The 25,853-nt window shown below is 37.1% G+C and overlaps 1 protein-coding gene across 5 annotated transcripts in view; it reads left to right on the forward strand.

Moving 5' to 3' along the window:
- The window catches only part of LMO7 (LIM domain 7), a 181,778-nt gene that overhangs the window by 104,256 nt on the left and 51,669 nt on the right, over positions 1 to 25,853 (forward strand). For all 5 annotated transcript variants that reach the window (XM_074962097.1, XM_074962109.1, XM_074962102.1 and 2 more), the window contains exons 5-8: positions 21,744 to 21,774; positions 22,201 to 22,314; positions 22,645 to 22,843; positions 25,013 to 25,265. In XM_074962097.1, coding sequence (XP_074818198.1) covers positions 21,744 to 21,774; positions 22,201 to 22,314; positions 22,645 to 22,843; positions 25,013 to 25,265 — 597 coding nt within the window. The remainder of the gene's footprint in view (positions 1 to 21,743; positions 21,775 to 22,200; positions 22,315 to 22,644; positions 22,844 to 25,012; positions 25,266 to 25,853) is intronic.

The raw sequence follows: 25,853 nt of genomic DNA on the forward strand, positions 1-25,853 counted from the left end.
GTTGTAAGCATAAGACTAGAGAACTTGTAACAGGTGTTTGGCTATAGAGGCAACAGGCAGTAGTAATGACACTTGATTCCTGTAAAAATGACTCAGGTCTCTGATATTGACTCAGAATTGTATTTTAAGCAATGAAGTGGCTAAGGATGATTAGTTAACTAACTTTTTGTGAGTAATATGGGTGATATTTCTTCTCCCATTTCTCTACTCTCCCACAAAAGCCCTCCTGTAAATATACACTCACCTGTGAACCCGATGTTGTAGAACTGCATATGTGCCATTGTTAATCCCTGAGCTATACGTGACAGGATATATTTAACTGGAAATAAAATGCTGAGTCTGAAATATTTACACTGTTACATGGAATATTAAAGTACAGCCAAATTTTCTGGAGCCCAGTGAATAACTCACAAGAAGAAACTGTTGAAAGAAACTGGGCAAATCCATGTGGTAATAGTGTATCCATTTTAATTCATACCCATGTCGAAGGCTGTTTTCAAATGTTGCAGCACATTGCAGAAGATATTTTCAAATTTTGACTGTCCTCAGGTGTGATCAATGTAGTCATGTAAAAAAGTGGTCAAACATACCTAGAGCATTTGAAAGTCAGGGTTTAGTTGCACAGTATTAAGGCTAGTAGCGTTTGACTTTAAGACGTGTTTTCATCACAAATCTGAATAGCAAAGACATTATCGCATAATTCTGTAAACTAATACTAATCCACACCTTCTTTAGTGTTGACTATGTCAGTCAATAGCTCTGTTTAACATTCTTTCACAGGGTAACTTTCTAATATGGTTGGTCTTTTTTCCTGTTTAAAGGGAAACAATCCTTGATGAGATGCTCCATTAATAATAAAAACAAAAAAAACAAAAAAACCCACAGAAGTGGAACACGTGTATTTCAGCCTCCAGTTTTGCACACGCTAATAATTGCAATAATAACTTTCTCCGTGTAAAGATTTGTCTTCAACAGCATTATCAGAATTAAATTAATTCTCTGTTATAGTAGTTGCTAATGTGAGAGTTGTGATGAACTGACCTTTTATACAATGTCCGTATATGTATTAAATGCAAAAATATCTGCAACATTATAACTGCAAATTTGAAACTAGATGTGTAGGTCTAAGGATGGATGTGTGCAAGAGATATACTGGAAGAAAGACTGAGGTAATTAAATTAGAAAAAAGCAGTAGGGAATCAAAAGTAAGATTTTGGAGGCAGAAGGAAGGAGAAAATACAGAGGAGAATATTGAACAGAAATGAAGAAGAAAATACAAGGGGGTAAAATGAGAAAATAGGAATGAGAGAACAGATGCTGAACATAATGCAAGAAAAGATGCCTTATGATCTATTATAGGAAAGAAAAGGTGAAGTGAAGCCAGGAAGGGATAGAGGTCTGATAAAAAGAAAAGATTGATGGTCTTGAAAATGTTAAATAAAAATCCCATAAGCAAGATGCTACAACTATTGTTCCTTCAAAATTGCAGGAGGGATGAAGTTGAATTTACCCTGGTGAGTAGATTTAGTCTTCCAGCTATGGGGTACTGGTACAGGTCCTGCTTTAACATAGTCTTTTTTAAAAACATTTTTCTTAAAAATGAGTGAGAAGGGACAGGGAAAGATGAATGGAAGAACAAACTGTGGCACTATAAAGGTGTATGACAGTGCTCAGCACTTTGCAGGAATGACGGCATAGCAGCTGGAGACTCTTCTATGCTGGTGGTCAATGTTGCTACTACGAGTGGAACTGAACTGGTGTTAGCAGCAGTGGGAAATTTCTGAAAAACTTCCATTATGTGCAGGTAAGGAAAAGGTGTGTAACTCCACAGTGCAACAGATGTTAACAAAACTTAAAAACCCAGTAGAATTTTGTCTGCATATTCACAGAAGCAGACTCAATTGCTCTTCAAGATTTGCTAACTTTTTCACACTGACAAAATGGATAATCCTGTTGGGTTTTTTGCTTGTGTATAACTTGTTTTTAAATGAAGGAAAGCTTAGTTTAGCTACTATATGATATTCATGGAGTAAGAACCAGACAAGCTAAACATTTAAATTCACAAAACCTTAGCTCACTGGTGAGCTAATGTGCTTTTAAAAAATTTTATGCTTAAATTTATATATTTTCCTCTGCTCCTTTATGATTTGTTTTGTATCTTTTAAAAGTATTGCTACTGATCTCTGGCCTTGATGCTACCATGTGAGCTCTGAGAGTTCTGGCCTAATGCTGATGAATGCCTGTTTCTTGTCCTCTTCCTATTTTCTATCTCTCGCCTCCTTCCCCTATTAGCTAGCCTGATTCTATGAGATACTTAGTACTTCCTGCAAGATGCTGAGCATCCTCAACTCCCATTTGCTTTTAGTCCCTAATAGTCCATTTTAAAGGGACTATTCCTAGACATGCATGGTGTCTCTTGAGCTGCTTTTTTTTTTTTTGAACAATTTTTCTTCTTTATATTCAAAGGTTTTTTGGGGTTTTCGGAGAGGCTTTTAACTCTCACATGAAACTCTAGGAGGGCTATTATTGGGCAATATTATCTTAGTAGGCTGAAAACTATGTAGGTCAGAGTGTAGCTTGTGTTCCACCCTCACAATGCTTTGCAATACTCATCACTACGGTGACTAAGCCATCACACAGTTGCCACGTTGGTCGGCGTGGCGTCACAACCCTAGATAAAATGGAATAGAAAGCATGAGGTAGTTGCATAAGTGATGGTTACAAAGGGTAATGGCTGTTTTAACTTGAATCACTGAGCTTTTCATATGCAATTTTGAATTGATATTAATAATAGATGCCAAGTATATTTTCTGTATTTTTCCAACTGTTTTACAGTGGCAATAGATTCCTTACGTTTTCCTTCCATTTCTTTTTTCAACTTCTCTCCTTTCAAACTGTTTTGGTGGTCTTCAAAGGAACTGATACCTTATTAACATGAATCTAGGAACTAGAGCTGGTCAGATTATCCAATGAATGTAGCCCTTTATGCTGTTTGCAAATCAATTCTGATTTCTGTATACTGAACAAACATCAAGCAATGAGGTTTTTGTGAACTGTTCTCTCAATATATGATATTCAATAATCCTGTTGTGCAACTGGTCAACTTAATTGCTTGGTAATTTTCTGGATCCCTATTAGATGACTGAAACATTTTAAAGAAAATTGTGTGAGTGGCACATCCAGCCTAATGAAGCCAGTACAAGATAGGTGGAAGAATAGACTAAGCAGAAAGAGAGAGAGACTGAGGTGCCTTTGTGAAAACTGAAGGCACCTACTGCACAAGTAGGGACCAGACTAGTTGAGGGGTGGGTTTTTCAAAAGCACTTAAGTGATTTAAGAGCACAAGTCCATTTGAAAGTTTATGGCTTGTGCTTTAAAGTCACTTACAAGATTTTCAAAATCTCATCCAAGATGTTTTTCAGCTCTTAACTTCTGTGGGTATATCTACACAGCAGCAGGGAAGTGTGATTCCCAGTTTGGGTAGACACACTCCAGCTCTTTCCTCAAGCTAGTGCACTAAAAATAGTAGCATGACCATGGTATCACGGGTGATGGCTCAGGCTTGTCACCAAAATACAATCCCACCCAACCCCCAGGTGCATATTCCAGCAGCTAGCCCGAGCCATTACCTGTGCCACCATGGTTGCACTGCTATTTTTACTGAACTAGCAGAGCTAGCGTATGTATGTCTACCTGCAATTGTTAAATGTTCCTCAGTACTAAGAATAATGGGATTGTTGTCTTTGACGATCTCAGTAAAATCAGTGTAGGGAAGGAATATAAATCTCTTAATCTAGACCAGTGTGAAACTTTTTTTTTTTAGTAGGTATGACCAGCTCAGAGTCACTCACAGGAAAGTGAATATTTGTCATAAACTCATAGAAATTTAGCTTTTTAGAAATACTTTATTTTATAAAACCATTTTAACATTCTATTTATTAAAGCTAGTGAATACCAGTAACAAATTAGCAGAAGTGGCTGAGATTACTGTCTACAAATAAGCAAAAAACTATTTTCATATACTTTGCATCCAACATCGTAACTTGTAATAAGTTTGCTCTTATAAAGTGCAGTGATTTCAAGAGTTTTTTTACCAACTTTTTCAGATCACACATCAGATGGTTAAGCAGAAGGCACGCCCACCCAGACTGAATAAATACAGAATGAGACGCATTGCTAACGAAATATGTCTTCAGTGCTGTCATTCTGCAAACCACAGTCACTTTTGCTATCCAAAGTATTTTACCCTTTGAAATTTAGGCTGTGCACGCTTCTGTTGCGTGTCAATTGCTGGTGGAAAATCTTACAAAGGTCACTGAGCTCCAAGATTTACAAATAGTATTTGCCATTTCATTCTCTTCTCTCCGCCCTTTCATGGGTGAAAAGCCATGCAACTTTTTCACAGAAGTAGCTCGTTTAACTGTTCTTGTGTGTTTGTCTTATTTGGCCCATTTTTGTCTGTACAAACTTCACCATGAATCAATCTGATTTCCTCAGTTTATTCTCACAAAGATGGATGAATAATATATTCAACAACTTTGTTCCTGTTAATCATAGAAAATCTGCTCATGAATAATTTATTCAATTATCCAGCTAGCTCATACAGAGAATAATTTGTCACAAATTGTCAGTCACAAATTTATTTGTAAATGTTTTCCATGATTCAAACAGTTCTTTGCAATTGTTCATATAGACTCAAATAAGTTTGCAAAGCTACAGGTTCTAAAACTGAGTTGTTTGTGAACTGCTGGCATCAAATAAATCTTGGAGTATTCAGTAGTCAGAATTCAATACTCTGGCTGCATGACTTGACCACCTATGTCAGGGGTTCCAAACTAGGGGTCGGGACCCCTCTGGGGGTTGCAAGGTTATTACATGGGGTGTCGCGAGCTGTCAGCCTCCACCCCAAACCCTGCTTTGCATCCAGCATTGTGTTAAATATATAAAATTTAATTGTGTTAAATATTTAAAATATTATTATATTATTAATATATATATTTATAAATTTAAATATATAAATATAAATTTAATTGTGTTAAATATATAAAAAGTGTTTTTAATTTATGAGGGGGTCGTACTCAGAGGCTTTCTATTTGAAAGGGATCACCAGTACAAAAGTTTGAGAATCACTGACCTATGTCATATAGGATGACTTCTGTTCCCTTTTGGATGACATAAGCTTCATATATATATGAAGAAAAGCTTGAATAAGTCATTGAGGCTTTGGTTCTTTGAGAGTGTATGTACCTGGGAGAAAGCACTTCATTGTGGGAAGAGAGAGGCCAAGAGATAGCAGGCCTGGAAAATGTGGGGGCATTTTGAAATGTTTCTTGTCCCCAAGAAAAGGATTAAATTTGCTATGTATTTGAACTCCATTATTTAAAATGGCTCAGTTCCTTCCTGACTGAACAAGGGAGAGAGGAGCTAGATTTATTGGTCACTGGATGTAGGGGCATGCCAGCACTGCTGGTGGAAATATGGTAATTCTTGCAAGACATCTGTATTCATGTGAATAAAAGCTCCTCCCAGAATTTTCACAGAAAAGCAAATATGTTTAAGGCACCCACTTTTTGATCAGATTTAATTGCATATAGGTTTGGCGTGTAGCATTTAGTGATCACGTTAATTAATTTTCCTACTATTTGCTCAGCTCTATTCAGAGGAGACTGGGCTTCTTGCCAACTAGAATGAGGTGTAGTGAAAATGGTAGAAGGAAAATTGTTAAATACATATTTTCCAGCTTTATACATCATAGAATTTTTGTGCTGGTTATTTCAGGTTACTTCAAGACTGGTGTTTGATTTATTATTAATTGTGACGTGCTAGGTGTTTGACAATAGGGACTTTTAGAGTACCTTGGGTGCCTAAACTAATGTGTTAAAATACTCTAGTCTCTTAGTATCACTCTGTTAGATTTTACAAGGGGCAAAGTTTTGCGTGAAATCATTTCAAAATCTTGTTCCAGTTCCACCGTATATTCCCCTCCTTGTGATCGTCTCAGCCTCTTGAATTCTTACATGCAATCTAGCTACAGTTTCCAATAGCCTTCTCTGCTCCTCCTGCTGTCTGGAATAGCCTTCCTGTATCTCTCCATATCTTTTCAGATCTCTGCTGAAGATGCATCTCTTCTGTTCTTGGTTATTTTTCAAGAGCCCTAGATGTATGCTAGCCAATTCACAAAACAAGTAAAAACATGGCCCTAGCTTCAAAGAGCACACAATCCAAGTATAACATGAGACAACAAGTGAAGGATGCAAGCAAGGAGTGTTTGAAGGGTGTTACAGCGGAGAGAGAGAGAGAGAGAGACAGTGAGTGTCAAAAGATCACACAGTTGCTTGTTAAGACGTTAAGGATTACTTTTTAAAGAAAAAATTACCTGTCTTCCCCAAAACTCACTATAAAGGAGATGTTAAGAGTAAGTTTGTAGGCAGGATTTGAAAGTTATGAGTAGTGACTTTGAGGGAGTGTGTTCCAAGTGTGAGGGACAGCTTGGAAGGAGGAGGTATCCACATTACAGGTGGATCACAGGGAATGCGGAGCCAGAAAAGGAAACACCTTTGTTGATGTGAGCTGCAGATCTTCTGATCTGTTAATCTCTCTTGCCATTATTTAACCATGTAAAGAGTTTTGTAATACAATGAATTTGAGAGGCACTAAAAATAAATGTGTAAATACTGTGGTATAATATTATATTCACTGTCCACTAAAGAAATGAGTTCTAGTAGTCCATGGAAAATAACTTTTTTGGTGTGACTTTTACTAACTGCCATACTAAAAGCCTATGCTGTCACTGTAATATTATCTAAACATAATTTTGATTCAATTCAAAAGGTATATCAGGAAACTTTGGGCTTAGATTTTCTGTTTGCAGAGAAGGGCGCTTAATTAGAGAGCAAAATGAAGAGCTTTTCAAAAAAGGCATAATGCATTTTCATTAGTTTTACCAGGAGGATCTCAAAATTAATTTTGTCTAATCGTAAATTTAAGCATTTTGAGTATGGTAAGAATTCTAAGTAGGTTTAAATGAGCACAGAGTTAAGTTAGATCTCTGATGTATTCAAATTTGCATATCTTACTCTAAATCATATACAATCCAGTGATTCTGAAATAGGCTTTAAAATCCACAGTCCTGTCAGCTCTGTGTGGATGCTGAAGATCCTATGGCACTACTTACAAGGGTAGGAGTTTTTGTCCAAAGTACTTGGCCACAATTTCTCCTTTTATCATCACCCAGGGTAACAGCTGTATCCCCATTGGCTCTGCTTTCTTGATGGTGGTAGTTTTCAAAACAGGTTGCCTGGATTTCAGTGGTACTTTATGTATACAGAACAAATTTGCAAAATGTAGGGTGCCTAAAGAAAGGCACCTAAATAAATGGTCTGATTTACAGAGATGGTCAGTGCCTGCGCTGTCTTTTGAAGTCGATAGGAATTCAAGTGCCTAAATACTTGAATACATTGTCCATAGTTTGTAAAACAATTTGGGATTCTTTAGGGTGAAAGGCTTCATGCAAATGCAAAACAGCTTAATATGATGTCAAGTAGTGAGCTGCAGAATGTTTTTCTAAAATTATACGCTGTACTATATTTTTTCCAAGCAAAGGGCTTTTATGTGCAGTTTTCATAAATACAGATACATATGGAAGCTTTGTCTTGCATTCATGCCATCAAATTTTATGTAACGCTTTTATGTTACTCCCTAAATTTGCACTTCAAGCTTGAAGTTTCATGTAGTTTCATATTCAAATTTATGTTGAAGGGGCTGTGATAAGATAAGCAACTTTCATCATATCATCTTGTGGAATAGTTTTCATGCCAAATATTTTTGAGGCATATATCATTCCATTTGTCCAATATTTTTGAAACCTTACTCAAAGAATAACTCCTCCTGAACTGTGATGAGAGATTTAACACTCATCCCCTTTGTTCTCTAAGGCACCATATATTCCTTGCAGACGCCCAATAATATCACACTGAACAGATGGTTTGTTATATCATGAGGTGGTCTGCTATGAGGAAAAAATTCAAATGATAAAGGATGATGCTTGCATGATATACACTGCAATCTGGGCAATCCTTTGCTGAGAATATGGAAATTAGCATGATTTACCAGTTTTATAGATTATGGTTAATTTCTCTCATTAATATAAGCTATGTTGATAATCGTTATCATTCCTTTGATGTATAAAACAATTGCTGAATAACCTCTAAACTTTAATTTCTGTATGTTTTCATAACTTTTTACCATAAGCCTGCATTTCAATACATTATTTTTAAAATACGCTACGGGACCCAGCTTGGTGACATTTTAGAGTTGACTAGCCTATGTACTAACAAGTGAGGAGCACACTGGCAGGAGCATGGGCTAGATAAATGAATAGGTTTGGTGTGTCATGGACCAGCTCTCCACCCATTCATTGTCATGAAACAGGAAAAGGAGGATGTATTAGGCAAGTATTTAATATATTTTTAGCATTTAATTCAATTTAGCGGCTTGTAATAAGGAGGTCCAACACATTTGTGACGGTCAATACTTTTTACAACAGTGGTCTATGGACCACTGTCTGAGAACCTCTAGTAACTATTTTCCTTCTCTAACTGCTGTGACTGTGTGTGGTGACTGTAAATCAGCTGTATTAAGAATACAGCATTTGTTCCTAATGAATATGTAGAGAGAACCTGGTTAATGCTTGTATATGTAAATTTAAGATTAATCTGCCAAGATGACAGTTCTTGTATGTTTGGCTTTTCTTCCCAAGTTCTCTGCATCCATGTCATGGCACCAAGAACTTCCCATACCATTCTTTCCTCGTGCGCTTTATGTCCTTCATCCTTTTGGCCAAGGAGCATATGGGTTCTAGCTGGAGCCAGACAATCTTATTCCTTAATCATCTTTAGAGGTTGAAATTGAGTGACACCATAAAATTATTTTCCATTGGGCTGATTGAATTTCCTCTCTGTAGCACTTCTAGCCCACTGGATAAGAGAAACAGGGCTAGAATTTAGCCCAGGTCTACCACAATGCAGAGTCATCCCTGGGCAAGTACGTCTCTGAGCTGGCCCTCCCTGTGTTATTTCCAGAAATGTAATTTTGTTTTAGATACACTTAGAACCATAGCTGAAAGTCTAATAAGAAGAAAACCGTGGATTAGTTTGATCAGACTGGATGTATTTTCAGGCTTATGATCCGATCTCAGATTAGAAGTTTTAAATGACTTTGGATGATGAGAACTTGGCTATTACTTCTGTTATGGGATCAGAGAGTATTGGCCCAGTAGCAGATGGGTGACAAACCATTAATTACTGATGGACTAAAAGTGGTAAATGATAGGATGCCAGGGAGCTTGTGCTGCCCAAACACTTAAATAGGAAACAAGGCTGAATTTAACTGCATGTGACACTTATCATTGACTATCCTGAGCTCACCCTGACCCTTTGTAATTTGTGAATGGCAGATTTAGTTGTTTGCTCTTCTTTTGATTTTATTTAATTTAGTAATTTCCTATAAATGACACAACTCACAATTTTCTAAGGAAGCCCTGAATCTTCTTAGGCCCATAGTCCCAGATGAGAGCCTTGGGATGCCTCTGGCTCTTAGCTGGGTCAAAAGAAACTCCATCTTGCAAGCAGAAATGTTATTTGTATGTTGTTGGAAGAAGGCTTTGTACTTCTTCTCCACTCCCACTTTGCTTTCCATGGACTAAGGGCTTGTTTATATGGGAAAGTTAGTATGTGACAAGCTAGGATGTGACTTTAAAGCTACTTGCTACTCCACATTAACTCCCTGTGTGGACGCTTTTTGCACACCGAGTGACCTCAGGTGGTTTAGTTTAAACTTCCAAAATGCATTAAATTAATGCACATAAAGGCACATAGTGTGGAGTAGCTAGTGTGCAGCAACATGTTTTTCCAGTGTAGGCAAGCCCTAAGTCTCACCCAACCTCTGGCTGCGAAGGACAAAGCCACTAAGGAAGCTTGGTTTTTGGGAAGGTCAGCATACACTTTCCTTACATATGTGTGTTTGCTTCAGTGAGCTTGCAAGACCTATACTTATTTTGGCTAGACTTTGCTAAAAGCTTGCAGATGACCAGTTGTAGCTTCGGTGTAAAGTGTGAATGCCTACAGTACAGTACCTTTTTTCTGTTGGATGAAAGCTTCCTAACTTCGGTCTGTTTTGTGCTCCCATTGAAGTCAATGGGAGTTTTGCTCTTGACTTCTGTTTCAAACAGGGGCAGGACCTTGTGTTCCATTTCTTTTGCAGGTCAAGTAGGAATAGCCTGTTAAAGCTCTTTTTAGTGGTGTCTTAATTATGATGTTAGGTTTTTTTCTCAGTCATCACTTTTTTGGTACAAATTACATGTTTCACAAGTACCAATGCAAGTAAGGGTGTGAGATCATCCATATTTATTTGGCTGGGTCTCTTTGCCCATGCTAGTAATTTAGTTTAACAATTTTTGTTACACTTCCAATTTACAGAGGATACTCTCATGTGACTAACAGCACATTTTGATTTCGGTTGTTTGGGGTGCTGAGAATACAGATAGTTTTGCTTCATATAACTCTAACTTTGAAGGTACATGGCCAGACTAGTTTCCCCCCCCCGCACCTCACCCCAAGCACACCACTTTCTGGCATGCTGACAAGGCAAATACTTGGACTTTTACCCATTCTCACTCTTTCAATAGAGGAGCATTCATTTGTCCAACGTTGAGAACTTGGACAGAAGACCTGCTCCTCAAATTTTAACATTTGGAGCAAATGTTTAAAAATATCCTTTATCTGATTGGCTGGCTTAAGTCAAAGGTAAGTGCTTCCATGTACCATAAAGCACTTTAGATTGTCCATTTCACTGGAGAGCTGTTCTATTTCCAGCAGAAAAAGAGTAACTTTCTCAGTGACAATGACCAATTAAATTTAGTAATGATTCAAATGTTAGAGAACTGACTGAAAACTACAGAAAATTCAGCTCAGGTTGCTCACTTCTTTAACTTGCTCCATTACACATAGATGATACAAGGGTTGAGATCAGCATGTGATATTTGCAGCAAATGTGGAAAATATTTGCTTATTTTAGCTTGTTCTTGTCTAAGCAAAATGAGGCAAGATAATTGTTCTCTGACTTTTTGCAGGGGGATTATAATTCATAGTTTTTGTTTGTGCAATAGTTTTACTGTTTAGATTATGATTTCTACATGAACCACTTCAGAGAAACAACTTCTGTCCAAAAAGGAAGTTGAACCCAGAAGGCAAATCAATGAAAATCTGAATTGTGGAATGTCTGATTCTGGCTGAAGTCTCTGCCCATAAATAAAGAGGCAAACAAGGAAAACCTAAGGCAATATGAAACTTGAATACTTTCCTTGTGGTCAGTTACTTTATGCCTCACTCTGTGCACATGTGATTGAAACCAAATTATTTGAGTCTTTTTTTAGCTTCTGGAGATAAGGTTCAGTTTGAGCTTGCCTTTACTTTTATTGCTCTGACCTCTTTCCCACTTGCTCTCTTTCATATATGATAATATATAGTGGTTGCTAGAGTAACTCAAATAAACATGAGGAAAATAAGGGAAAATTTGAAAAAGGAACTATAAAATTGTTAATATTTTGCCAAAATATTACATGTCAAATTTGGAGACTAAATTCAACAACTGAAGTGTGAAACAGAAGGATTTAACCCTGACATAAAGATAAGTCTCAGCACAACCTTAACTATGGTGGTGTTTTTGATGCCTCCATATCATATTGTCATGATACTTGTGGAATAAATTATTTACTTACCATCCTTGACTTTTTTGTCACCTGCATTCTGTCCTTTCTTTGAATAAACCAGATCGACTTCCAAGATTCTTGTTCTGTCAAGAACTTTCGCACAGCTGTCATCATTTCAGAAGAACCTATCACAAAAATGTATTTCTTTATGTGGCAACAGACTAGATTTCAGTAACATCAAGACCACAAAATTACATTGTCCTATTTCTGGGACTCTTACAGTGAGTCTTTGACCAATGATGCCTATTCAATCCAGTATTTCATGTACCATCAGGTGCTGGAAATAATTATTTCTTCTTCCCTGGAGAGTTGGGAATCTTGGTTTTCCAATAGTATAAAACATTCATAGTTAGCTAAGAAATCAATCTCCATTGAGTGTTTAAACTACTGTGCTGTCTCTACATAAATCCATAACTATCCAGCAGTGAAGCAAAGAACAGTTCACACTTAGCGACATTCAGTATTGCTATAGTCCTATGTGCAATAATAGTTGATACAAGTTACCATGACCTGCCACTCTTTTACCCACAGATACCTACAGAAATAAAATATAGCAGAAATTGTCAATCCAAATAAGCAACCGAATGCTTATAACTTATTTTAGAACAGTTTTTCAAATCGTAAGCAGTAACTTTTCTTCAGTGAGGGCTTAACACTAAAAGTTTGAAACCTTAATCAGCTATTTTAATTGTGTACAAAGATATTAGTAATTTAATGAGTATATTCCTTCGCCCTGCTTTCCTACCACCAAAGTAACAATTAACAAATCTACATCTGGGTACAGACCAAGCAGGGAGCCTCAACAGATATTTTTTTTTTCAGTCTAATCTGTCTAGGTTCTGATATTGTTCAGATACCACTGTGACAAGCACAACTTTTAGTGGATGTAACGAAAGAATATAGGTGGATGAAAGGAAAGTGAAGTTGAAATTTTAATTCTAGTATCCACCCCATTCAAGCAAATTTTTTCACACTGCAAATATTTCAATCAAAATCAAAGAGCAGAAATTAAAGTAAAAGTACAGCACTTGTGTTTTCATGATTCAGAAGAAATGTTAAACTTAATATAATGGCAACAAAACAAGGCCAGCTGGTAGAGAAATTGAATATTGGGATTGTTTTGAGACATTCTTCCTGCAAGTTACCATGGTTACTCTAATTTAGACAAAGTAAATGCTGGTTTTTTTCTTACTCAGTGATATTTTTTATATATTGTGTTGAACTTCTGCCATACTTCTGTGCTAATCCACAACTATACCTTTATGGGTTGTGCCTATAGTAAATAATCACAGTACCTGATTTAACATTTAATTTGATATTTATAGTTTTTCGAAGAGGCCTCATAAATAAGTCTACAGTCTGATTTGGGAGGAAAACTAAGCACTGTAATTTAGATAGTTGCACTGCCTTGTGTGGATAGCTACAAAATCTGCAGATGACCAACTTTTTTTTATGTCAATAGTAAATTATATGGTCTAGCCAGAAAATATACCTGAGAAAATAAATACAAGGAAAGTGAGCATGGGTGGAGATTAGTGGAAAACCATAAGGATCTGTATTGACTTTGAGGAAGGAATATGGAATGTGGTTATATAATTTGAAAATCACTAATGAAGCAAAAGGCAGTCAAAACAAAAGATAAAGGAAATAAACTTTAGGGTAACTTAAGATGCTTGGGAAGACCGACCGGGTTTATACAGTTCAATACAGAGAAATGTAAACAATCGGAGGAAGGCCAAAAGGAAAAAAAAAATCCTCAAATAATACTCTACAAATACTTTGGAGCAATGTTTTGAAGATCTATGAAAAACCGGATGTACCAATAATGGTATGAAATGTAAAAAATGATTTTATTGGAGCTAGTTGTTAAAACATTAAATGTGATTAAAAATTACTTGTTTATAATAATTTTGACCAACTCTGTTTTATCACTGAGTAGACAACTAGTGAGTAGTATGCGCTAACATGAAGTTCAAATATGTCCCATAAAGTTAAACTGTTTATCCAAAATTTCGAGAGCTCTTTATCATCCATGCAAGCCTGAGTCATCTTTCCATCTTTTAACTTGCTATCTTTAGGAGGAGGCATTTCTTGTGAAAGTAGGGTGTTGTACTGGTGCTGTTGGCCAGAATGACTGGCATGTGGCTGACTGCAACAAAGAACCTAGTAGTTACTTTATTCAACTTTCTTCTATTTCTACTTGACATACATACTAGGTCTCATGGGTTTCCAGAAGTTGATGTTAATAGGTACTGTGCTCACAGAGCAGAGAGAAAAAGGGCATGTGATTTAGTGTATTACTATTACATTCACAAACATCTTTAAGTGTGTCAGAAAGGAAAAATTAGACAAAAATCAAAGCAGAGGTGTAGATGGGCACCAGTTAGGGTTGTGTGAAATATGTGAACATTTTCACAGTATCATTTATCCACTTGTTTCATGTGGTTTTCATAAACAGTGGTTTCCTTGTCACTGAATTTGGGGGGGGGGGGGGATGAAACTTTTCATAGTGCTGTCAGTCACCAACCACCAAAACATCATCAAAACTTTGTAGGCCTAAAGTTAGGTGCTTTAGCTTTGTGGAGGTGACTGTTCTACGTAAGCCTGCAGATGTTACCTCATGATGTCTCCACATATTTTCAGGACCTGAGTAAACAGGCAGAGCAGAGGGAATGCACAGCTTAACTACCCAGGCAAATCTGTTTGGTTCACTCAGCTGAGAAGCTGTGTTTTTCTGTAGGGGTCTCAAGGTCTGGATAATTAAGAAAAATATAAGGATTAGAGCCAGTCAGTGGTATTGCATTAACCACCAATATAACTTACATTCTAGCATGTTTTAAAATACCTTAAAATGTTTGTTTGGTTTTTTATGAAATTACAAACCCTATCAATCAGTTGTCCTACTAGTTGTGGCTTTAGGTTTGTGACCTATAGGGACTTGTTTGACCAGGGATCCTGACCTCACTCAATTTGTCAGCCAGAATGTCTAGTCTCTGGCCATAGTCCTGTTTTATTGGCACTGTTGAACTATATAGCATCATAGATATGCCTGGCACTTTGCAATATAAAGGTGGATTTCCTTTCCAGTAGAGCTCATGATTTAAATTAAGATGTGAACAAACTAGAGGGGATGACTACACAGGGAGGGGTAGGAAAGGAGAAGCATGAGGAAGTGGATAAAATGACTGTGCCGTCCCTTGCCAGGTTTAATGCATGTATCTAGAAATGACTCTGTTCACTTTGATAAGGGATGTAAGAAAATGCACAGGCATAATGGATGGGATCTGCAAGGGTGTTCCAGTCTCAGGAGACAGCATGAAAGATCATAGCAGTGAGGTGGGTAATAGGAAGAGCACACACAGACTTTAAATCTGCATCAGTCTTTTAATTCCCTGGCTGCCTCTCCTCACTTTGGAAATTCTCTGCTCCATCATCTAGCTTTCCAGGGCTGTGGCTGCTTGGTCATCAGAGACGATAGAGCTTCACGAGTAGGTTGATGAGGGATGGTTGTCACAGTCTGAGCAGGCTGCAAGGGCACAGAGGTGTGGGGAACATAGTCATAAATGGAGTGGGTGTTTGAAGGGGAGACTCCTTAAACATTACTTTACAGGTGGCCTGATATGCTGTTACATATATGATACATAGCATGGAGTCCAGTGGGCACATTACTCTCTAAATTGAAACATATTTGTGGGTTTTTTACCTGTAAAGAATGACCAAATCTGCAAGTTGGGCTTGAGCTCAAATTAAAGTTGGGTATTGGCTGAAATCACAGGGTATGCTGGGCTGAGTTCTGAAATGAGGCTGCTTCGAGCTGAATATCCAGATTATGAAAAACTCAGCTGCTGGAAGTGTCCTTATATTTCTGTAACCATGCAATTGTGCCATTTCCATTGAAGCTCTTCTATTCTTAGCAACATGTGGGAGTTCAGTGAAATCTGATAGTCAGAATATTATTAGCAATTGAGTAGGTGTCCAAGGAGGTTAAAATTTAGCATGAGTGTATTGCCATTTGGGCAGAGAGACTGAACAACTCACTTGTGCAGCATACCCCTGAGTGGGTGGAGAAAGCTTCAGATGCTTTAACATCCTCATAAGTGTAAGTTGAGTCCGTCCTCTGTTTAAGTCCGTTAATGAGTGTTTGGTTCGTTCCAGCTCAGTTAGGGGGCCTGTGCATTCCGCAATACAGTGGACCTCTAGTCTGCAGCCTGCATCTGTGAAATGAAAAGCCCCTGATGATACAAGGTGGAAAAGGAGAATAATATGATACCTATTTAAAAGAAATCTGTTTTCTGTTTTTATGATAAACTGCATAGTGACAATATTTTAGAGTATGGGGGACTGAGTAGGGGAGAGAGAGTTTTGAGAGCTGTCAGGAGGGGTTCAGGGTATTTGTCGCTGGGGCATGGGCTTAGCAATGGGCCTGGGGCATTTGTCAGTGATGAAAGGAGTAATAGTCTCTTTTCCACTAATGGTGTTTTCCAAACCTCCTTCTGTTGGGTGATTCAAACTGGTCTCTTTCTCCTAATCCATGTCCATTTGGCTCCCTCAACAGTATCTTCCTTATAGGAGATCTGATGTGGATCTAGTAGTCTTGTTTCTGACAAAGGCGTGCACCTTAGTTTAGCATTGAAACTTGCTCAGCCTCAGAATGAGTAGAGTGCCCTTCCTAGAACTGTCTTGGCTCATTGAGAGATCGTTGTACTCCTGTACAGTGTCACTAATAGAGTACAGGTCATTGCTTTCCCCGCTGTGTCAGGTAATGAGAGATGCTCTCAATGCCAGACAGAACAAGGGAAGATTTTACATATGGTCACACACATTACACGTTCAGAGGCAAATTCAGCAGCCTTGGATGACTGCAGAATGCACTGGCCTAGAGCAAAAATCTATCAATGCATGGATTTATATACCCAGCAGGTCTGGAAAAGAAAAATAGCCATCTATATTTTGATACAACTGAATTTTTAAAAAAACACCTTAATAAAGATGGATTTTTTTTCCCAGATTCAGATATAACAGATAAACTTTTTTTTTTTTTAGAACTATGGATAAGATTTCTACATTTGTAACTAAAAAATAGAGTAAATTAGAAAGCATTTAATGCCTCAGTGGATGCCATGAAATCAGCAGCAGTAGTATTTCCCTGACCTGAGGGCTCTTTGTTTTGAGTTTCATGTCACTTGTTGCTGGGAAGTGTCAAATTAGCCATAAACTCATGTATTGGTGGTACCTGTAGTTTAGTGTGTGTGTTATCAGGAGACGGGGAAGGAAAGTAAGTGTTGACATCAAAACAGACCAGAGTTTTTTTTCTTAAAACCTTAGTACGTACTCAAATTAAATGTTCAAAACAAATCAATTTTAAATATAGCTGTTACAATTCTTTCTTCATCTGTGTAACTGTAAGGAGAACCTCATGAGAGAGTGTACATATTGAAAATGCAGTAATTTTTTTTTTTAAATAACTATTTTTGTTTTCATAGAAGCTTCAGAGCTTTAACAGTTAGTGCTATTTTCTACTAAAATGTTTGGGAACAGGGAGGAAGTAATGTTTGACAATGACATTAGGCAGCCTTATAAATTGAAACTTCAGTAATTTACATTAGCAAAATGATATTGCTAGTGACTTGGCTGGCTTATAGCAAGTCATAGTAATGCGTATTTTTCCCAACATGACTGTTACAAATATATCATAGCTGCAGCCTTGGGTTGTGTCATTGTGTTCTTAGTGAGCAAAGGAGCAGCCTGGTTACAAATTTAAATGTAATAGAATTTGTTTGCATTGATTAAGAAACTGTGAACTCTGTTTGCTTCAGCAATTAATATACCACTTAAATTCCTTGGATTGCCTACAGGAGACAAGTGTTTGTTAAATCAGGGCTGCATATGTACTTGGATACTCTATCTTCACATTCAAGAGGAGGTTATAATTATCCAAGAATGTTAAGTGATTCAAAAGCGACATAGTCAAAATCATTGTACTATCCTTTTTTCTATTTCCATCAAACACAGTATACGAGAATGGAAAGTTAAGGAAAACTTGTTCAGAGCTAAATTGTGGCTAACCCTTATGGAGCTGCATGGAAGAGTAGAGGTGAACCTTAATTGGCTGCATTAAAGCTACTGAGAGCTAAGCTCAAAGAACAGAGGCTGCATGTCAGATAGGAACAAGTGGGTGGAGAGTAGGTGGAGCTATTCTGTCCTATGCACTGGCTAAAAAGCTGGCTAGCCATCTGGGGCTATGAGGCTGAAAAATGTGGCACCCCAAAAAGGATGTCACAAATTCCTTCTTCTGACCCAAGTGTTACAGTGAATTCTAGGAGATATTGTGCCTAAGACCTCATACGCTCCACCCTAACTCAGGTCTATACTAAAGGCAAAATCCAGCCTATGATGATTAACACAGTAATACACTAACATTTCAATAGGAGTGCTTTATTAAAGAGAACTAAATTTAATGTTAACTTGAGGTGTGCTGCTATTTATTCCACACTTTCATTAATAACAACCAAATTAAAATTTCACACTGGTATAATTTGATGCAGACCTGGAAAAAACACCAGCACTCTTAGTAGTTTTTCTGCAATTCACAATGAGTTCCTACCAAATGGCTATAATCTTTTCCATCAGTATGTTTAAATGAAATGTATCAAGTATTAAGTGTAAAGTTGTTTGTGGATTTTATACTTTGGTCACGAGTTTGGCTAATATGTTCATGTAGGAGGTTCTTTAATAGTTCAAATGATAATAACAAGTGCCTTTTGGAGTGGGTGAATCTGAGTTACATTCCTGTTGCACCTGTCAGGTAGAATAACCATTGAGTAGCAACTCTTAGGTGACAAGTTCTTGGGTGACAATTGACTTGTTAATTGTTAATTCCATTCAGTAACATGGTGATATTGGCGCTTTTACCAGGATTTCATTAGGCTGCTTTAATAGTTTACATTTTACTAAAATTCAAGGTTTTGGATACCTATTTTTATTATTATTGTTACTCCAGCATTGATATAGGCACTTTGAACAATTTCTCTTTGTAAACATCTACACCATATTGCTGGAAAATTCCTTCAGGACTTTGATACTTGCTTTGGCATGTTAGGATGTTGGCAGGTTTTGGCAAGCTAGGTTGTTAGCCACTTTAAAAAGAAGTCAAGTTCTTGCTAGTTGCCCATAATATTGCTGTACTGTGCAAAATACGAATATGAAGTACCACCTGCACTGGACAATTTACAATATAGAAGAGAGAACATAGAAAGATGAGACACACTGGAAGAACCAGAAACAGTCTGGGTAGCTAATTAAAAAGAATCTTTAATAATTTCTCATAGGTTTTATTTCTGGACTTTGCATCTTTGGGTGGTATTTAAATGAGAAGGCGGCTATCATATTGGGGTTGAGAGATTATTTTCCATGCCTTCCTGCTGCATCCATTGTAACAGGCTGCTCAAAAGCACCAGTTGATAGTAATTCAAATTAGAGGAAGCAAAGGAGTGATGTAAGTGCCAGCACAGAGTGATAGAAAACCTACTGGATAGGTCTGAGCAACTCTTGACTTTCCTATTTAATTACAGCAGCAAACCTAAGGCAATTTCACCTCATTAAACTAAGTTTTCCGGGAATTTTCATGTGTTTTCTTCTGGGATAAGATAAACTCATTGGCTTTTTAGGTGTAAAAGTAGATCTCCAGAATTTATATTGCTTTAAGTATTATAGTTAACCTACACAGGTATTATATAATGGTTATTTAAACATCCCAAAGTAGCGGAATGTCTTCCTATTTCAAAATAATTGGCCTGAAGCAATCCACCAAAACAAACAAACAACTGCAAGTAAACACTATAATATTCATTGAAAAGCCTGACTGAAAAAAAACCATTTGTGACTTGAGCCCCAGAAATAGGCTCTAGCACACGATAAGGGGTAGGGCCTTCAACTGTATACCCGGCTGCCAGTCCCAGAAAACAAAACTTCAGCTTTTATCAGGCAGGACACCCGAATTAACTCCAATGGTTGTAATGGAAAAAAGAGGTAATGGCATCTTAATAAATAGTTCTTAGATCTTATAAAGTTAACACTTTTTGGGTTGGACTCAGAACTGATGGAGTGGTGAGCATAGGAATTATATGCTCATAGGGGCTCACCATGCTCAGAAAGTGGGTTGTCATATTCTCTGCTTTATCAGAAATTTCTGAAGGCTTATCAGAAAGGTGAAGACACCTTCCTGTTTCTAAGTGGAGTACATTAGCCATCCACCCTGATTTTTCCAGATCACAGATACTGTAGTGAAGTCTACATCTTGGCATAAAGATTGTAGAGCCCTTGTCAAATATAAGTGGAAAACATGCATTGTAAGGCCCCACTTTGAGTGAAGCGGCAAAGGCAACCCCAAGAGTATAAAACAGGGACCCCAAGAGTATAAAACATACTAAAAATATACTGCATCTCCATCTGAAATTGCAAACAAAATTGAGATATCTTAGACAAAGCCTCTGTGGTCACGGTATATATTGGTACCAGTAATACAGGAAGGCGTGAGCGGTCCTGGATGCTAAATTTAGATTACTCTCAAAAAGGCTTAAATTGGTGTTTCCAGGGTAGCTTTTTGTTTGAATTGGCTTGGTTCTGCTTGTAGGGCCATCAAGACGGGACCTTGGGGAATGGATTGTGAATGGGTAGATGTTTTAATTTTATTAGGCATGTGGAATGTTTTAGAGAAAGGAGCATTTTTGTACAGAAGCGAAAAGTTCCACCTGAACTAAGGTGGAACCAAACTGGTACAAAATCAGTAAGATTTGGGGAGACCATATAAACAAGTCCTGACAAAAAGCAGACATGGCAAGGAACACTTAGATCAAAATATCTGTTAAGGTTGTCAGTGATACAAAGTTATGTATATATGCTGTAAAGGACAGGAGAGATATTACAGGTGAACTAGATGAGGATAGAAGCCTCCCTGGAGCCAAGAAGAAAAGGGGGAAAATCCCAGTCTCTGGCCAACAGTTACATTAGGTAGGATAAAATGTTTTCATAAGGAGATATAAGCCCTCGTAGTCCCTGACTGAAGGGATTTTGGAAGAAATTTCCCCTATAAACAGATGACTTCATAGTTGTCCACTATAGGATTTCTTCCTCACTTGAAGTATCTGTTACTGAAACTATATGATCTTCTATGGAGTCTTGGAGAGCATCCCCAGAGGAAGAGAAGTTTCTCCTAATTTTCCACCTAAAATTTTTATTGGAGGAGCAGAACCCTTGAAAATACACCTGGATTCACACACCAAATCTCTACAAGCGAGCAGTTTTTAAAAACAGGTTCACTAGTATTACTGCTTGTACTCTTCAAGTGCATTCTCTGAAATATGGACTTCTCCATATGTTTCCAGTTTCCGTTGCTCAAGTTTCTGAAAAATTCTTTCTTAGCAGAAACTTGCTACGCATCATTGCGGCTCAGAGGCAAATATTTTGGAAAATATACTCCAAAAATACCTCAAGGTTACAATCTGTTACAATCTGCAGATGGAACCAGAGAGACCTGTAGATCTTTCAGATTAACAGGGAGTTTATCCCCAGGAGCATTAGGCTGTTTGCCACTTTAGCTAAACATTTCAGTTCTCCAGCAAAAGTTTTATAATACAAAACCATTCAGATTTTTGCTTTGGTGTGGTTTTCCCCTAAAGTCAAAAATACCGATTTATAAAGAAGGACATGTTCTTTTACAGAGAGTGGTCTAAAACCTCAGACCACTCTTTGTTTCTGTCTTCAGCTTTGTTCTTATATGTAATGGCTGAAGTAGTAAATAATTATGCCTGTAATGTTTTGGTTTTTTTTAAAGAATCAAATCTGTCCATATTTCATGGCAACTTCTAACTGGGCTTAAAAAACAATAGCTCTGACTTTTAATGACTACATTATTTCAGATTAAAATTGTATTGCGTGTTCTAGTCAGAAATACTGAAATTTTTTTTCTCCTTTGCAGGCAAGAAGAGACCAATAGAAGACTGAAAAATGTAAGACATGTTTACCTTAATGCTTTCTGAAATGATTTCACACTTACTCCAGTTTACTCTTTTTTAAAAACTTCTCCGGTCATGCTGTTGTCATTCTTAGCTTAGTCTTCAGCTGTTCATGTGTCTGATGTAGATTAGTTCTACCTTACTGTGTCTCTCTTCCTGGTTTACTTTACTAAAAAAATTAATTAGAAACAGTAATAATTAAATATTCTCTCACTGACACACATCTGTATGGAGCACAATGGTAACTGTTCAGCTGATTTTGATTGAGACAGCCTGGCAAATATGTATAAAAAAGGGATTTTACACTTCATTATGGAAAACCTGAAAACAACCACAGCAGTTTGTGTTCAAACATTTTTGCACTGGCTTGCTGTTTAATAGTTAACTAATGAACTTCTCAATTTGTCCTTTTGGTTTTAGGTTTTGATTACATTATACTGGCTGGGGAGGAAAGCAAAAAACAACCCTGGTTACAATGGTCCAAACCTTAACCTTAAAGCATTTGAGAAATTACTAGGACAAGCTCTGACCAGGGTAAGAAATCCAGATGGAATAGTAATTGCTATGTACTTTTGTAAGGCTGAGTATTAAATGTATGCTGCATAGTTTGCCATATGCTGTGCATTAGAGATGTCAACTCCAAACATGTCTTTGGGGTTTAATTACATTTTTCTCGTAGAAAGATGGCAGATATTTCTCCTCACATTTTTTTTATAATGTGCTTAAGAAACTTCAAGCATATTTGGGTTCTTCCACTACCAGTTTAATAGTGTGTATAACATGGACTATGTAAAATACTACCTGCTTCTTAAATTGCTGAAAAAAATAACTGCTCAAAACAAAAAAAATAACTTATTCCTTTAGGCCCTCGAAGAATCCAGCAGTCTGAAAAGCAGTGGCAGGGATAGCGGGTACGGTGATATTTGGTACATTGACCGTGGAGAAGCATTTTCACCTTCCACTAGCCATAAAAGAGACGATTCTTTCGATAGCCTGGACTCCTTTGGTTCAAGATCCTCCACAAGCTTTTCATCAGATATAACCTTGAAGGGTGGCAGTGAAGGTATTTTTTGCTTATTAGGGTTCTCTGTTAATTTATGGATTGTCGGAGACAGATTGGGGGAAGAAAGTGTATGGACCTAATATTGCAGCTGCTCAACACGTTAAATTCCCACTGATTTCAAAGGCAGCTCCAAGTCAGATGCTGCTGCAGTAGTACTGGGTGCCATATCAGGATGTTTTTGCACGAGGAGTTATTGACTAGCTAGCAGCTGGCTGAAAACAAATCTAGTCACACAAATGTGTCTCCAGTTGGACTGTTTGGGACTTTTGCCCCACTGTCCTCTCTTGCTCATTTTTAATTTGTGGGGAGGGTTTGGCTGCTGACCACTTGCCTATCACCAGGTTTTTCTCCTATCCCACACTGCTTTGATTGGAAGTGGGATGGATTTTACTGTTGAACTGCATGACTAATAGTGCTTGCAAAAATTTTTGATTTGAAACTTTTTGATCAATAATAAGCCTTCGTGGAAAATTTTCATTTTTTCCAAAAACTTTCAACATGATAACCAAAACTGAAAAATAAAAAGTCTTCTATTTATTTTAATTAATACACACCTAACATTTTTCAACCAGCACTAATGATGGTTTTCAGATTTTAGAATCTCCACGGGTGTGTCTAGTTTCAAAGGAGATGCTACATGAGATTGCTTTCTGTGAAGAACTGGAATGTCTATAACTTATTTAAAAAATCCCAAACAACTAAAGGTGTAAAATGTGGATTATTCTACATATTAAGTTAAGGCTATTCTTCTGTGTATTCACTGTTCCAATGGCTAGAGCACTGGACACTACCACTGATTTGTTGTTTAACTCTTGGCAAGTCACTTTACTTTTCTGGGCTTGTTGCCCCATTTAGAAAATGGGGATAGAAATGCTTTGTAAAGCACATTGAGAACAGCAGATGAAAAGTCTAATTATGCATTTTACAAATGATGTAATACATGCGTAATATAATACTTATCTAAGGGCATTCTAGCTCATTTACAGCTAGAGATGTAATTTTCCAGCTCAGATAGACGTATATGCGCTAGCTTTGATTCAGCTTGCACACCAAAAATAGCAGTGTAGTTGAGCCACTACCCTTGCCACAGTAGCTACACTGCTGTTTTTAACAGCTTGACCAAAGGTAGCACATGTACATCTTCCCCAGAAGGAAATTACATCTCCAGCTCCAGTGTAGATGTACCTTAAATGTGGGACTTAAATCACTAGCAGCCAGGAAGATGGGAAATGAAGCCGAGCTTTACACTTACCACATCCTGTTCTCCTTTGCTTGTATATTTCAACACTTTAGGTAATATTATTTAAAGATCTTTAGACAGACCTCTTAGTTACAAGTCTTTTCTACCTTGTTCTTTTTGTAGGCATGTCATACCTCTAATTTTTTTCCCCACATTCCCTCATAAACCAGCATCGAAGTGAAATACTTCAAAAGGTTTTCATCCCAGATTTTGAAAATAGATGTAATTTTATTTTGGCTTTTAGTTTGATGAAGAAAATTGCCAAGAGCCAAAATTGTTAAATCAAATTCCTTCCGTTATTTCTGAATATAGCATATCTCCTGTAGTTGAATGCTTTTAAAGTAAAATTGACTTTATAGTTGTCCAAGTTTTCGGATCTGCTTAAACAGTATAATTTACAAAACCAAATGTGTAAATTCTATGAGCTACTTGGTCAAGGTTTCATAGATTTTTTTTTTTTTTTTTTTTTTCTCCTTCCTGGCCTCAGCCAACCTCTTTGGAGTTGTGTGTTAATCTAATGACATTTCATAAATCAAAAGTATTATTAAATTTCTCACTAGTACATGAAATGTGCTAACACACAGTCTTTTTGACTGATTTGAATGGCAAATGCACAACTTTAAAATTAAGTTTAGTTCTGGAGATTAGCACTTTGCTTTCAGCCTCAAATAGGGACAGTAAAACATTCATTTACATTCTAACACTAGTATGTAAACCAATTTCAACCTAATGCATCCTATCAAAGCTTCATGGCGTGCTTCTAAAAATACCTCTACTGTTATCTTGTTAGTAGCTTTGCATGTTTTCAGGTGAAACTTCTGAAAGTACATAGCTCAATCAACTTTATTTTTGTTTATTTTATTTTAGGTTTTAGTCAGATTTAAATCTAGAGGATAAACTATGTGCTTTTGGCTTTTTTTTTTTTTAAGGTTGCGAAAGTGACACGGACTCTGAACTGCCTTACAAAATGCATGATTCTGGCAAAGATGACATGTCATATCGCAGGACTGCTGTGATTGAACCAAAACCTACTACAGAGTTCAATCGTTTCTTACCTTGCAAAACCAAACAGGCATCATATATGCCAGCACCACTCAGAAAAAAAAGGACAGAGAAGAATGAGGACAACAGAAGAAGCTGGGCAAGTCCTGTCTTCACTGAGCCAGATGGAACATTTTCAAGGTACTAGGGTATTATCTAAATAGAGCAAACTTTTGATTTATGGCAAAAGGAACAGACTTATTCATTAAAGCAAGAGAAGCTGCCTTTACTGTAATTAAAAGTAAAGTATATGAGATTTACAAAATAAAAAACATTCTTTCTGTGCATAGCTCGTTGATGAATAACATTGTGACATGGATAAAACTTTAACAGTGGAAATTTATATGATCTTAAAATGCAGAATTAAAGCGACCAGAACATATGTTTAACTTTTTTGGTTAAAGCTTATCCAAATTTTGTTGTTACTAATCTCTGCTGTCCAGTTTTCCAATTTGTAAATGTACACGCTTGAGATTATTGGGCATTTTTGGGGCTTCATCATGACCTAGGTGATTTCACTGTCTTCACTTTGTTCCTGTTTTGGTCAATCTCAGTGGACGAGGAAAGAATCCTTTAGCTTCCTGTCAGAATAGCAGAGCAGACTGTGGGTTTACAAATCCAGCTTCCCTGCAGATGATCTATGAGTATGACAGTGGCTCTGATTCAGAAGATGAAAGAAGACTGCCTGATGTGATTATGGATGATTTAGCAAAACGTAGATTCTTAATA

The sequence above is a fragment of the Natator depressus genome, chromosome 1 (assembly GCF_965152275.1).
Source record: "Natator depressus isolate rNatDep1 chromosome 1, rNatDep2.hap1, whole genome shotgun sequence".
Lineage (NCBI taxonomy): Eukaryota > Metazoa > Chordata > Testudines > Cheloniidae > Natator > Natator depressus.